Source organism: Dinoponera quadriceps, unplaced genomic scaffold (assembly GCF_001313825.1).
Source record: "Dinoponera quadriceps isolate SergipeBrazil2010 unplaced genomic scaffold, ASM131382v1 scaffold654, whole genome shotgun sequence".
NCBI lineage: Eukaryota > Metazoa > Arthropoda > Insecta > Hymenoptera > Formicidae > Dinoponera > Dinoponera quadriceps.
In genome coordinates, this window is record NW_014554745.1 from 68,958 (window position 1) to 82,391 (window position 13,434).

At 44.6% G+C, this 13,434-nt stretch overlaps 1 protein-coding gene across 1 annotated transcript in view; it reads right to left on the reverse strand.

Moving 5' to 3' along the window:
• Positions 1-361: 361 nt before the first annotated feature.
• The window catches only part of LOC106741251, a 57,411-nt gene continuing 44,338 nt past the window's right edge, over positions 362-13,434 (reverse strand). Inside the window, exon 2 of the mRNA XM_014613036.1 lies at positions 362-6,938. Coding sequence (XP_014468522.1) covers positions 5,172-6,938 — 1,767 coding nt within the window. The 3' untranslated portion in view covers positions 362-5,171. The remainder of the gene's footprint in view (positions 6,939-13,434) is intronic.

Genomic DNA, 13,434 nt, shown 5'->3' on the forward strand with positions numbered 1-13,434 from the left:
TAATCCGACGTGCATTATCCCGTGCAAGGGGGAGGGGAGGCATCGTCGGGGGTAATCGGGTTCTTCGCTTATTCCGCGAGAGAACGGGCATTACGCTCGGCAAATGTATGTAAATGGACGCTAAGAACCCTTCTTAAGTTCGTACGCACATGTATCAATGACCCTCTCCCTCCCCTCTCCCCCTTATTTTCGCGATCTGATCGCTTCATATCCGTGACAAACGCGTTATCGATTTACCTTCCGGCCAATAACGGGGCCATAAATTCTCCACGGCAGCGGCAACGCGATCCGTTTGCGGCCGGTCATTTCTCGGTCCGGTGATAAAATAAGCGGCGCGTCACCTTCATGGCAATGGATTTATTACAAAGTTGCTGTTTGAGAACAATGGCGGTGGCTGCACAGCGCTACACGTAATATCTTTTATAGCAAATATTAACTCTAAGATGCATGCCTTACACGCGAGAGAGTTCTTACAGATACCGCGTCCGCAGCAATAAACTGAACGCTCTTTAGATGTGTGTATGTGCGTGCGGGCGCGCGCGTGTGTGTGTGCTACTAGAGTAGAAATAATCGAGGCGTTACTTACAGTCTACAAACAATGAGCAATACACGATAGATGTCCGTATACAGAGTGTTCGCGGACCTGACGCCGTTGTCGTCACCTACAGCCTCGTCGATTCGTCGAACGAGCCATGGAGCTTTCAGGAGTGAGGAAAATTCTCTCTCGCGAGAATCCGGACGCCGTTCCGGAACAGCCGATGCATCTCGCATCCCGCGAATCTCGCGGTGTACCGTCGTGTATTCGCGGCTTAAGACGTAAATATGGCTCGCTCGATATTGCGTGGCGAGAGGAACTATCTCAAAGGACTGAGGTAATGAAAGAAAGAAAGAGAGAGAGAACGAGCTAAAAAGAAGTTAAACGCTAGATAAGATAATCGCCGCGGAGAGCAGCTTTCTCGTTGATTGAGACAGCTAGCCCTGGACACGGAACAGCCTTAGGATCTAGGAAACTTAGATCTAGGAGACGCGCCAACACGCTGCCGCGACAAGTCGGCTCGTCCATCGCAGCTGCGGGGCCCGCGGGGGTGATTCATGGAGCGGCCGAGCCCGCCCGCGTTCTCTCCCGAGGCCCTGGCGGCTGCGACTTCCTCTTCTGCCTCTTCACCGCAGAAGCGTGACCGCGATCAAAGCATACGAAGGAGACTTTCAGTCAATCATTTCAGGGGCTGTTAACGCTGGAATTCTCGGTTTGCACAGTTGGGTTTATCATCCTAACGTTATCCACGTCGTCGTCGTCAGTATGGATTAGATAATAATATAAAATAGCGTGTAAATATATTTGCGATACATTTTATACATGTAAGCGAAAATAAATCAGCATCAATTCAACATTCTAATATACAAGGTGCCCGATAATATTCTTGGGATCCGTGGTGTGCAGGTAGAACGAAATTGAATAGAAAAGTCATACACCATTTTGTAAAATTCACCAATGAGGAATTAATTAAGCTCATACAGTTTAATTAATTCCTCATTAAATATTGCGAATTTTGCAAAATGGTACATGACTTTCCTACTCAATTTAATCCGCCTTCCCTGCGAAAGATTCGAAAATAATTATCGGACATCCTGTATAAGCGAGAATATATAATCTTATATGAAAATAAACTCGCTCTTATTTAGGGCGTCTGAAACTTCTGGGCGGAATTTCTAGGTGAGAGGAAAATTTGTGAACATTTTTTTTCCACATGATGTCTACTAAATTCAATCCATCATTAATTTAATTTGCAAAACTATTACGAAACATTACTCAGCCGTTAAAGAATTAAAATCTATGGTTTACAACACAAGCTAGACAAGGTAGATAAGCTGAGCTGATGTATTTCGGTAGTGTATTGATAAGAAGGTTATATGTTATGAAACACCCTGTGAGCATATAACTCTTGAATTGATACTAATTTTACTTTCCGTGTAGGAATGTACTTTTATTCAGTAATAAATTATATCTAATTTTTACACAAAAGGAAGATTTTGTATGAAAGAATTATATAAGAAATATATATAAAATTAAATTGAAGACTTTCTAGGCGCTAAAAGCGCGATGAGTCCAAGTGTTTCAAGCGTTAACTTTCACGGAATAGCGCGAGAGTGATTCATTAAATCCCCTTCGGCGATTAAATTAATCCCTTATCGACATAGGTTCGTTACCGCTAGTAGTATCTCTCTAATATACAGATATAAAGTTTGCTCTCGAATTTCACACGAGATCACATTGCATCATTCGGTCGACAATCTTCGACGTTCCGTTTTACTGTTTCGGAAAGATTGACAATTGAAGATTATCTATTTTGTGGAAGGACGTGATGGGATATTTTTTCGGGTTGTAAAACGAGTCCTTTTACGAAACGTGTTCGGCACGTTAAAGAGTACGCAGTTGCCTCGGCCGAAATATTTTGTCGGGTTCGAGTCTCCGTAACAATTCGGTTCGAGATTTTCATACCGGAGATCAAAGATCAGAGATCAGAGATCGAGGGTCCGGCAGTGGATACATCCTGAACGAATGCACCGAGGCATACGGGATTCTCGTTATTTGAGATATTCAGTTGCGAAGACACGCATCGATACGTGCGCTTGAAATCGATCTTACGATAGCGCGCCGAGATTGCATCAGGATTAGACGCTTCGTCGTTTCGTTTCGACTTCTGCGCGTTGGAATTTAAAAGTTTGCATAATTTCTCATATTCATATTCTCATGTTATTGTGATACGCAGGGTATCGTATGACACACTGTACAAACTTAAGGAGCATGTTTCGCATATAAATTGAAAATATTCTATAAACATGGATCCAATTCGAGACGGTTATCTATTTACAAAGTTTATTAAAGTTTACAAATGATGGCATAATTTTTTCCTTCTATTAAAAATAGAAAATAATAAAGAAACCATAAAGGTACAAAATCTAGTATACGAAAGGAAAGTTAATACTCGAGTTGAATTAATATAGTGTAAAAGGACACGTGTAAAATAAATGAGGAACGATCATTCGTACGTTTCTTGTGCAACTATTCAATAGTGTAACTATTCAATCAATTTTAGATCGCATCATATAAATGCCGAAAGATGTCGATTTGAACAATTTTTCCTTATTTTTTCTTACTTTCTATTTTTTATTAAAAAATGCTCCAAAATATTGAGCTATTATTTATAACAGTTTAAACACTTACAGACAGACAACTGTTTCGAATTGAATGAGTGCTCTTTAAGTTTGTATGGTATTTGATATAACCATGGATGTAAGAATATATGGATAGAGCATAAGTTGAGTTTATAGGCAAGGAGCCGATTCGAGGTATCTCTAAAACTGTGCCTGGATTTGGTTGGTTGAGTTATGCTCAGTACCGCTAATTATAAACGAAGTAATAAAAACATGAACATATAATTCAAAATAATACGTGAAAAATTAATAACATAGTGGGTAGGAGGCGATTTTATACAAATCATCCTTTGGAATACTGTGAAGAATATATAAAAACAGCCTGTTTTTCATTTACAGTTCATAATCATTAAAAGGTTATCTTACCTATGAAATGTGATTTTTCTTTCACTTTGCGTGTGTTTTTTCCAATTTTGGCAGTTCGACCTGCTTTTGCACAAAGGAACATAACATTGCGCAATTACTCCAATGATTTATTAACAATAAACAATAAAACAATACTTGCTAACCTGCTCCCACGTGCTCAGACGTTACATGGACGCGATACTATGTACGCTTGCGCATAGTAAAAACCAATGAAAACCAGGCAGTTTTTATCTCGTCCCCCTTTCTCTGTGGTTTTACCCCTCTGGGATTACACTCCATCCATATATTCCTACATCATCCATGGTACTCTGTATACAATTATAAACGATATCATATAAACTTATCTTACGATTTCAGTAAATAAGTATATATCGAAATAAATATACTGCACGTGTCGTCATTCACGGCTTCGCGTGGGACGAAATCTGCAGATACAAAAAGAGATGTAAAAAGTTTCGGGGCATTGCTAACATCGTAGCTGGAAATCGTCTAAGCCGAGTCTAAGCGTGTCGTCACCCGAGTGCAATCTCTCACGCACCGGGACGCCAAAAGTTTCGTTCTTGTTCCGAGAGTCTTGCGAGTACAGCCTATAAGAGAAAAATACACGACAACCGCTCCGATCGGTTGCCACAATCGTCAAAGGCCATCGAGCAGTTGGTGCACACAAAAGTTCGTACTTTCGCCGGCCAAAGAGTAACTTTCATCTGTCAGAGTTTCGCAATGACCGAGCGTCTCGGTTCGACTTTCGTGCGTCGGCCGACCTTTCGGTCCTGCGGATCGAGAACGGGTCACCACCTTGCTCGGACACGCGGACTTCCTTAGATCCTAAATGTCGTCCTTAAAATTAATTGTTGAGGCAGTTGAGTTGGCAAGAACAAAAGAATCAGTCGTGTTCGTCTTATCGACGGTGGTCGCTGCGCTGTCACGAAGAAGCTTGCGACTTGCCGGCTCGTCGTCAGCCTCCTCGTGATCGGTTCCTCCCGAAGAAATGGCATCCTCCCTCGTCGCACAAACGCCCGAGGTCATCCAACTTCGATCAGTCTACGTAGGTACGTCCAGAAGGTAACTCGGATGAAGGTGACATGTGGACTCGCGGCAATTTCGCGAATTGCTCTTGATTGCCGGTCGACGCACAACTCTTCCAAGTGAACAGAAAAATCACGATGAAATAACGGGAAAACAACTGCGACAACTCACTTTTCGATCAGGACTCGATCACTTTCTCGTGACTTTCTGTTCTACACTGAAGAATGAGTTTACCTGCCTGATGATGGCCAGTCAAACAATGTCTGATTGAAGACAACAGAATTTCTGGTCATAGGGACCAAATTTGGTTCATGAGATCTAGAACTTTTTCGTTTTCTTCAACGAGAACGTGTTTGATCGTCCATTGTCAAGACCAAATTTCCACATTCATTTTTCAGAGTACCTAGGCTTCCTAGGATGGACAGAGAGCTGAATTGTTGCGGAGGACGCACAGACGAGGGAGAGAGAGAATCGGTCCATCAAAAATCGTTCGGGTGATCTTCGCGTGGCCGGTCGCGACGACTCGTCCTCCTTCGGGCTCCTCCTGTGGCTCGAGGATGCTCTCACAAAGAGAGGAACTTCTTCAGGGCGTCGTAAATGAGCTGCGGATCGATAGTGCCGTCCGCCGTGTACCGGACGCCGCGCAACGAGCCGTCGTCGTGACTGACGACGCCGTACTCGCCCACGATAAAGCCGTCGGGCGTCCTCTCCTCGACCCGGTATTTCCTGAAGTTCCTGCCTTCGACCACGTAGCCAACCTTGTGGCTGTCCTCGGTCTCGGATGTAGACGGGATCTCCGTGACGACCGGGCCGTGGACGTTGCCGTTGCTGCCGACGCTGACCGACTCGTCGATCTCGTAGTTCTGCTCGTCAGGCTCATCGCCACCTTGTTGGCGGTCCATCGGTTGGCCCTCGGAGTCGTACACCTTGCTGGGCTCCCCGTACACTTTGGCTGGCTGCGAGTAGATCTTGGCGGGCTCGGAGTACACCTTCGCCGGCTCCGAGTAGATCTTAGACGGCTCGGAGTAGACCTTCTCCGGTTCGCCGTAGACCTTGGCGGGCTCACCGTAAACCTTGGCGGGCTCGCTGTAGACCTTAGCCGGCTCGCTGTAGACCTTGGCGGGCTCGCTGTAGACCTTGGCCGGTTCTCCGTACACTCGCTCGGGTTCGCTGTACACTTTGGCCGGCTCGCTGTACGTTCGCGAGGGCTTGTACACCTTCGACGATTGGCTGTACACTTTCGGGCCCGGCCGGTTGTAGATCGGCGCGTCGTAGTGACGAGCCGCCTTGCGGTTTTGCGGCTGGAGCCGATCGGATGGCATCTCCGGCGGCTCTTCGTTCAGCTCACGGGGCTCCGAGTTCTCCACGGGAAGCTCGTAGTTCTCCTCCGTCGGCAAAGTGATGGTGTCGTCGATGGTGCGGGTGGCCTCGTTCAACTCCTCGTCCTGATGATCCTCCAGGAACGCGGGCGTCTGTTGGATCTGCGGCGTCATGGTGACGCGGCCGCGCCAGCTCATCCTCGGTGACTCCTCGTCCACGGAGAACTCGCTTCTGTTGGACTCGGAGACGATGTTGCTGAGCTCCTCCGTAACAAATCTAGCCGGTGAAGGCGTCGTTGCCGTCGTCGTGCTCGGGAGTTTAGCACCCTTCACCGTGCTTCTTACTGGCGGATCTCTGTCGGCAGCCTCTCTGTTCACCGAAGGCTCCGAACTCGGCGGACGCGTCACCACCACCGCGGCGTCGGCGCTGTCGTAGTGCTCGACGCGCACTTTGTACGGCGTGGCCTCGACCGTGGATGTGACGCTGACACCGATCACCTTCTGCCGGCTGACGCCGGCTTTGAATCCATCGGTGCCGTTCGAGGTAGTTGGGTCCTTCAAGGTCGGCGACAGGCTGCTCGCCATCGTCGTCGTCGTCGCGCTCGTCGGCGTCAGACGCGTCGATCTTATGCCGCCCGGCGTGCTCAGATCGTCGATTAGCGACGCCAGATTCTGCTGCCGGTTCTCCAGTGTTCTCTGGCTTATCGGATAGAAGCGAACGACTTCCTCGCGGCCGTTCGGCGGCCTCGACACCACCGGGCGCACGTTCGGGTTCCGGGATATCCGATAGATCGATGCTTCATGCTGGTGCGATTCGGCGGTCGCGCTGTCGCTGCTCGACGCGGCCTGACCGCCGCGACGGAAGCCTCCCCCCCCTCGTCGTCGTTGCGGTGTCGGCGCCATCGCGCCGTTTATGAAGACCGACAGGAATTCTGTGCCCGCGAGGATGTCGCTCTTCCTCGGTGGAGCGCCGCGAGCTTCCTCCCACACCAGTGCCGCCTGAAGCAGTACCTGAAAACCACACCGGACGCCATAGTATTTGATTCTAAATATAGAATGGAAAAGCTTTTCATGCATTTTGCTCGGTCACAGTGGAAATCAGAAACAATCTTTGGGAAAACGTTGGCAGTGACCAAATAGGATCCGTCCACGTTTTTCACATAGAATCATTACACTTTTAACCAAAACCAGAACTTGTGTGGATTTCCTGATTAGTATCCATAATTATTTCGGGAAATCAGACTGGATCCAATTTTCCAACGGTTAATGATTCAGACAATTAACAATTGACGATTTTAGACTTGAGATTTTCATAGTCGAATCAAATTAATAAACGCTTCATATTAGGAATGTGATCGGCAGAACAAATATTTGTCATAATATTCTTTAAATTTCTTGAAATAAAATCTTACTTAGAACAATGAAAATTCACTCGAGATTACGAAAGTTAATGTTTCACTTAAATTTAGAGTGGATATTTCATCCATATACGAGTGAGTATTCCCTAATGGAAATTGAATATGCCGACAAGATTCATTCTTCATTCATTCTTCAATTTTGAAAATATTTACTCAATAATTCAAAGAGGAGAATTTAATTTACATGAGCGAGAAAGCATTAGAATTCAAATTACTCGGCTGTCGCTCTACTTTTCGAATGAATTTTTACCCAAAGAAATTTCGTGAGTGCGTTACACGCTTGAAATAAAGTAAAACTCACTTGACACGTGATAAGTTTCTATAAATTAAACTTTCGGTCGTACAATGACTGCAATAATGAGGAGGGGAAACTTACTAAGTGCTCAATTCACACTAACCCGCGAAACGAATAAATAATAGCGTGCAAATGAAGTCATATCGACGGCCGTGTTGCCATAATGTTCAAGCGAAGGACCGGCCCCGACCGGCCGTTTATAGGATGTCGCACTTTAGTTTCGCACCTTTTGCACCGTCGTTAAACGCGCGCGGAACAAGCTTGCGGAGTAGTACTTTATCCCCCTCCGCCGAGAAAGCAGGAACAAAACGCGAGCGGCGGTCGTGTCGGTTCTCCTCGCGAATCCGCACTGAGGGGCGATAAACCGCTTTTATGTGCTTCGCGTTTCAGATACACGAAGGACAGAGGCGGCCGGGCAGGTGCATCGAGCGATTTTTTAAATCCCCGTCGCTCGTAAAATCCTCGAAAGACATGTGCGCCGGCCGTTATCCCGATGAAAATCACGGACATTTTTTGCGCGGACTCGCCGTGAATTTCGCTTGCGGCTCGTGTTACTTCCTGTCGCCTCGTTGCGGCGTCCTCACCCGTATAAGAATTGTAATGTACTCTCCTAGTATCGGGAATCGATAACGTTTGCTCATTTTGCAATACTAGGAATCGGTACGATTACAACACTGTCTTTAGAGTCTGTTGCTTGATTCCAATAGTATCAAATCGATATCAGCATCTAGTATCGTTCGCTGAAAAGCCAGCAATTGTTTCCTACTTGAACGGCAGCACGATGTGCTCGGCTGCGCAGAAACCGATCGAAAACGACAAGCGAAGATTCGACCGGTCGATCCATTCGGGATCGCAATTAACAAGATCTCAAAATTCGCCACTTGTAACGCCATTTAAAGCTCCGTCGGGGCTTCTGACGGAGTCAGAATCAGCGGGGCAGCGCACTTATCTGCAACGTCCCGTGACTCTCGGCCGCGCGGATGAATTACGCGTTGCCCAAAGAAGGCAGATAGTTATCGTCCGCTCTCGGATTTTTCGCCGCTAAGCTTATCGATCGCGTTCTTAATCGATTCCCAATCGATCGCCCGCCGCGGCTGCTGTACACGTATAATAAGATACACGGCCATCGCGAGTGTAATAAGATACCTCTCGGATGCTCGAGTTCCTTGTAACTGCGACCTTGACAAATCGCGCAGGTAAAGGAGCCAGCGTCACGAATACGACATTTATGAGCAAGCGCGGACGGTCTATCGGTTCCTCTCTCTCTTTCTTCAATAAGGTGGGCGAGGTTATCGCGTCCAAACGCAGCGACCCTATATCCAATAATGCCGGAACCATTACGCGCCTCGCATTTGCAAACAATGGGGAGCGTCACTAGGATACGACGATCGAAGCGGTGAGGCTGCGCATGTGTACGCTCGCCACGTGAAAACTTCGGCTTAAAAACAGCGGTGTTTCTGGCTTCGACGTTTCTGGCTTCGGGGATCCAGTTAATATATAAGAAAAAGGGGAGTGAGGCGGTGAAGTGGAGATAAAATAATAACTTGTTAATTTTTCTAAGTTATTGACAAATCAGTACCCAACTCGTTAGAGGCTTTTAATAATAATAAGTAATTTAATTGTAGTTTAACTTCTCTCTCTCTCTCTCTCTCTCTCTTTCTCAATTATATCATCAACGACAGTAGATAATACAATGAGAAGCGTGTTTTGGATACATCCACGTGTAACTTTGTCAAGTTTCTTCATAGAGAATTTTACACAATTATAGTCAATATTTTCACTTTCTTTATAAAACTATTGTATATCCAGAAACGTATGTAATAATGTATTATTATTTGTCATTTCTCAAATTGCAGTATTTTTTTAATTGGACAAATAAATATAGTGAACACCGGGAGATGATACATCGTATACAACGTATGTAATAATGTATTATTATTTGTCATTTCTCAAATTGCAGTATTTTTTTAATTGGACAAATAAATATAGCGAACACCGGGAGATGATACATCATGTGTGGGTGATGACGCATTCGTACATACATTTCAAAGAAATTATGTATTTATAAATATTTAATTGCTCTTATTTTTGTTCTTGTCTGGATTTTATTTTTTTAATACAAATCATATTTTTTGTCTATAAATAATATTTGTGTTCCATTTTATTTATATTTCAGTATATTGTATTGTAAACAATAACAATAGACAACAGGTAATAATAAAATAATATAAAGAGTTTGTGAAAGTTATTTTTTATATGTATAAAAAGATCTATTTTTAAACCTCGTCATACCTTACCTATATATGGAGGCAAGATGACGAAATTAACACGTTCTCAGAAAATTTAAATCAAAAAGAGAATTCTAATTAATTTACAAATTGTTCACATTATTCAGATGATAGTCAAGGTTTTAGTTCGAGAACAAAATTTATCATTATTTTTATGTAAGTACGAAAATGAATAAAAATCGACCGACCTAAAGGTCGTCATTTTACCTTCCTTCCTCCACCCTTTCTTTATATATGGCTTAACCGGAAAAAAACGAGGTTTCATTACATCCGTCTACATTCTTGCGGCAGCCACGCAGCGGTCGGCGAATTCCGTGACTATTTACGCATCGGACCTTGAAGCAATTTCAGCGAGTTTTTCCTCGCCACTCAATGGTACCTGTGTGTCTGAAACGTACGTCGAGGCAATTTATATTCATATGTCCTGATTATAGTCATCATCGATGGAGGCTACGTGACTCCGATCGTGCGAACCCGAGCGATCGGTTCCTCTCCGCGCGCTGGAACGCGCGGTCTCAGCTGCGGAAACGATGCGGTGGCACGCCGCCGCCGGTGGCATTCGTGACATTTCAAACGGTGAAGGAAAAAGGGGGGGGGGGGACACGATTGACGTTAAAAATTGATCTCCGACGTGTCCGACGGTGCGCCGACAAAGCGAGAAGGGGGGAAAAATCCGAGGCGACGTGCGAAAGGACGTTTCGCGAGCGCCGTGAGACACGGCGAGCGGCAGCGGTGGGTCCCTTCGATACTTCGCGGTCGTAAGAAGTCGCAACATTGTGAGCGTTTTAAAGCGAGTTCGACGGTCGTTCCAGCGGCAATTAGTTGTGCGTGCTTCTCACGTGCCGACGAGAGCCCGCGCATCCCGGAGATAGCGACCGCCGGGACGCGCGGACATAAACGCCTAATTTATCCCTTATTACGCGATTGCCCGGCGACATGCACCGCGCACACCGAGAGAAAGGATGAAGCAGGGGAGGAGCAGAGCCATGGGCGCCGCAAAGGGATGCGTCGTTTCGTATCTTACCGCGCAGAGAGTGGAAAGTGTTAGTGAAAAGTAGAAACGCTCTTCTTTCTCAAGAGAGAGGGAGAGAGGAAATGTCACAGAATTTTATCGAACAATCTAATATCTCCTGATATTAACTCCTGGCTCTTTAAGGGCATCGTAGGAACGCTAATAAAAACTTCTTAGGCATTCATAATTAAATCTTACATTTAATATTTAAGTTCGTCTTATACTGAAAAATGAGTTTAATTCGATGTACCTAAAATAAAAAAAATATTAATATACGTTTTGTGTAACCAACATATCGACGATGATGATATTAATAATAATAATAACAACAATATTTCTTTATTGGTGTAAAATCTAAGAGTATTAAGGACGCTATGTTGAGAGCCAGATATTTCGTTACACGGGTAAAATGTAAATGTTAAAAACGGATAAAAGTAACGAAGATTCGAACTTCGGTAGAACTTTTGGGAAACGACGCCCATGAAGCCTCCTAAAATCCCAGTAACATTCACGAGTCAAGATAAGCAGGAACGTGTTTTAGGATATTTAAGGCGACGTGCCGAGAATTATTTCGGCCTGGCGCGCCACGGACGTATTAACGTCAGCGAAATTAGCCTCGTGAACATTCCGCTTTCAATTAGCTATCGGCGCACTTGACCCGACAATGGACGCGTATCTCGCCATGCACATTTAATGGTGTTGTTACGCGACGGCTGCGAGAAGAGCAACATGCGAGAGAGGAGGAAAGCGGTGCACCTTCTTTCACTGAGCACGAGGATCCTTGTGCGGGTCACAGCGGTGTAAAATGGACCGGCGATTCTGATAATTTAAAAGCGTCGGGACCTCCCGAGTTTGATTTTATTGCCGGGCTTTCTGTTGCGCGCGCGCCATATCATCCTGTCTGTTGCACCGCGGATTTTTGCGGCTTCAGGAAGGTCGCTGCCATCCTTGCCACGACCCAAGTGATGGTTCCCGTCTGGCAAAGATGGGTAAGATTAAACGCAGCCACGTGTCGAGCATCGTGCGGGCCCCGCGGTAGTTTTGTTTCATTATTTGTTACTCAGGGATCTCTTCTCGCGACTCGAACGGACAAAAAGAGATCAAGAGATGCGCAAGTGAATATAATTAATTATTTCACGACGACAGAAGTGACTTGAATTTACTAAATAATTTAATTAACCGAGATACCTAAATTTTTACTGATCTGTCAACTGACATACTTCAACTTGGCTATAAAATATCATTTCACAGAATATAATTGAAAGGCTGACCGGATTTTCCACTATTTTTCTTGTTTGTTTGAGATGGTCGGAGAGAAATCGAAGAGTCCCTTTCCATATAATAAAGGGGAAATATACATCATAAAATTTTCAAAATTTTTAAAAATATGTAAGACTAAAGGTAACATATAAGGTTACATAATAAATATATAAAATAATATAACTTCAGTGCTCCATTTTATTTTTTCATAATTTTCTACAAGTGTCACAGTTATAGCTTTAAAGCCATGTAAAAAACCGTTGTTTTTATTTTTCCGCTGTTTTTCCGGTTTCTTTCCGCAAAAAATGGAAAAAAGCGATTATTTGTTTTAACTATAATGTCAATTATGGAGCGTAGCTCCTAGAATTGTCAACGCTTAAACATCTTAAAAAATAGTTATTCATAAGGAAATATGTAATAATGTTTACAAGACTACCACATATTTTGTAATAGAAGCGTTGCTGATTTGCATCTATGAACATAAATTTTAACTTCATACCTTCGACAAGGCTCAAGAGCCCAAAAATAAAATGACATGTCGGTTTTAGTTAGCTTTCCTTCTTCCAAAATATAATGAATTAATACGGAAAAACAATAATAATTGAATCTTTTGTTTACGAAAAGTCGATTATACGAACAGAAAGATTCCTGTAGAAGATCTCACTGCTCAGTCAATCGCTCTTAGTGTCTCGATCGAGTTTTAACACGTCAATGTTCACACAAATGTTCTCAGCCGCGGTAACAGAAATAACATTTCTTGTCACCGAGCTTTCGTTTCTTGTCCCTGAATTTTCATTCGGTCCCTATCTAGCCGCAGGAACAGGGTTTCCGTGAATCAACACAGGTATGTTCACGGTATGAGCACGTGTTTGCAAATCGTGCATTCGATTTTTGCAAGTGCGCTCTTATATCATTATCACCAGCAACCCTTCATTCTCTTCTGCTCGATTTCTTTAAATCCTAGGAGCGTTTTTACACCGTGGAGCACACGGATGGCGCGCATGAGAAGCCGCTACTGATCGTGTCGCGTTCCCCAGCAACAGGAGAAACGAAGGTGCAGAGAAAGGGCGGGGTACGCGTGTGGGAGACCGCGGCGAGGGATGCAAGGAGGGATCTCCGCGGCGTGGGTGTGCGCGCACCGACAGCTACTTTACGATGCGGCGATGCATTATTTTCGCATCGTCGCACGCTCTTAACTCGAACGCTATAAATGTTCGCGTTGTTAACATAGAAT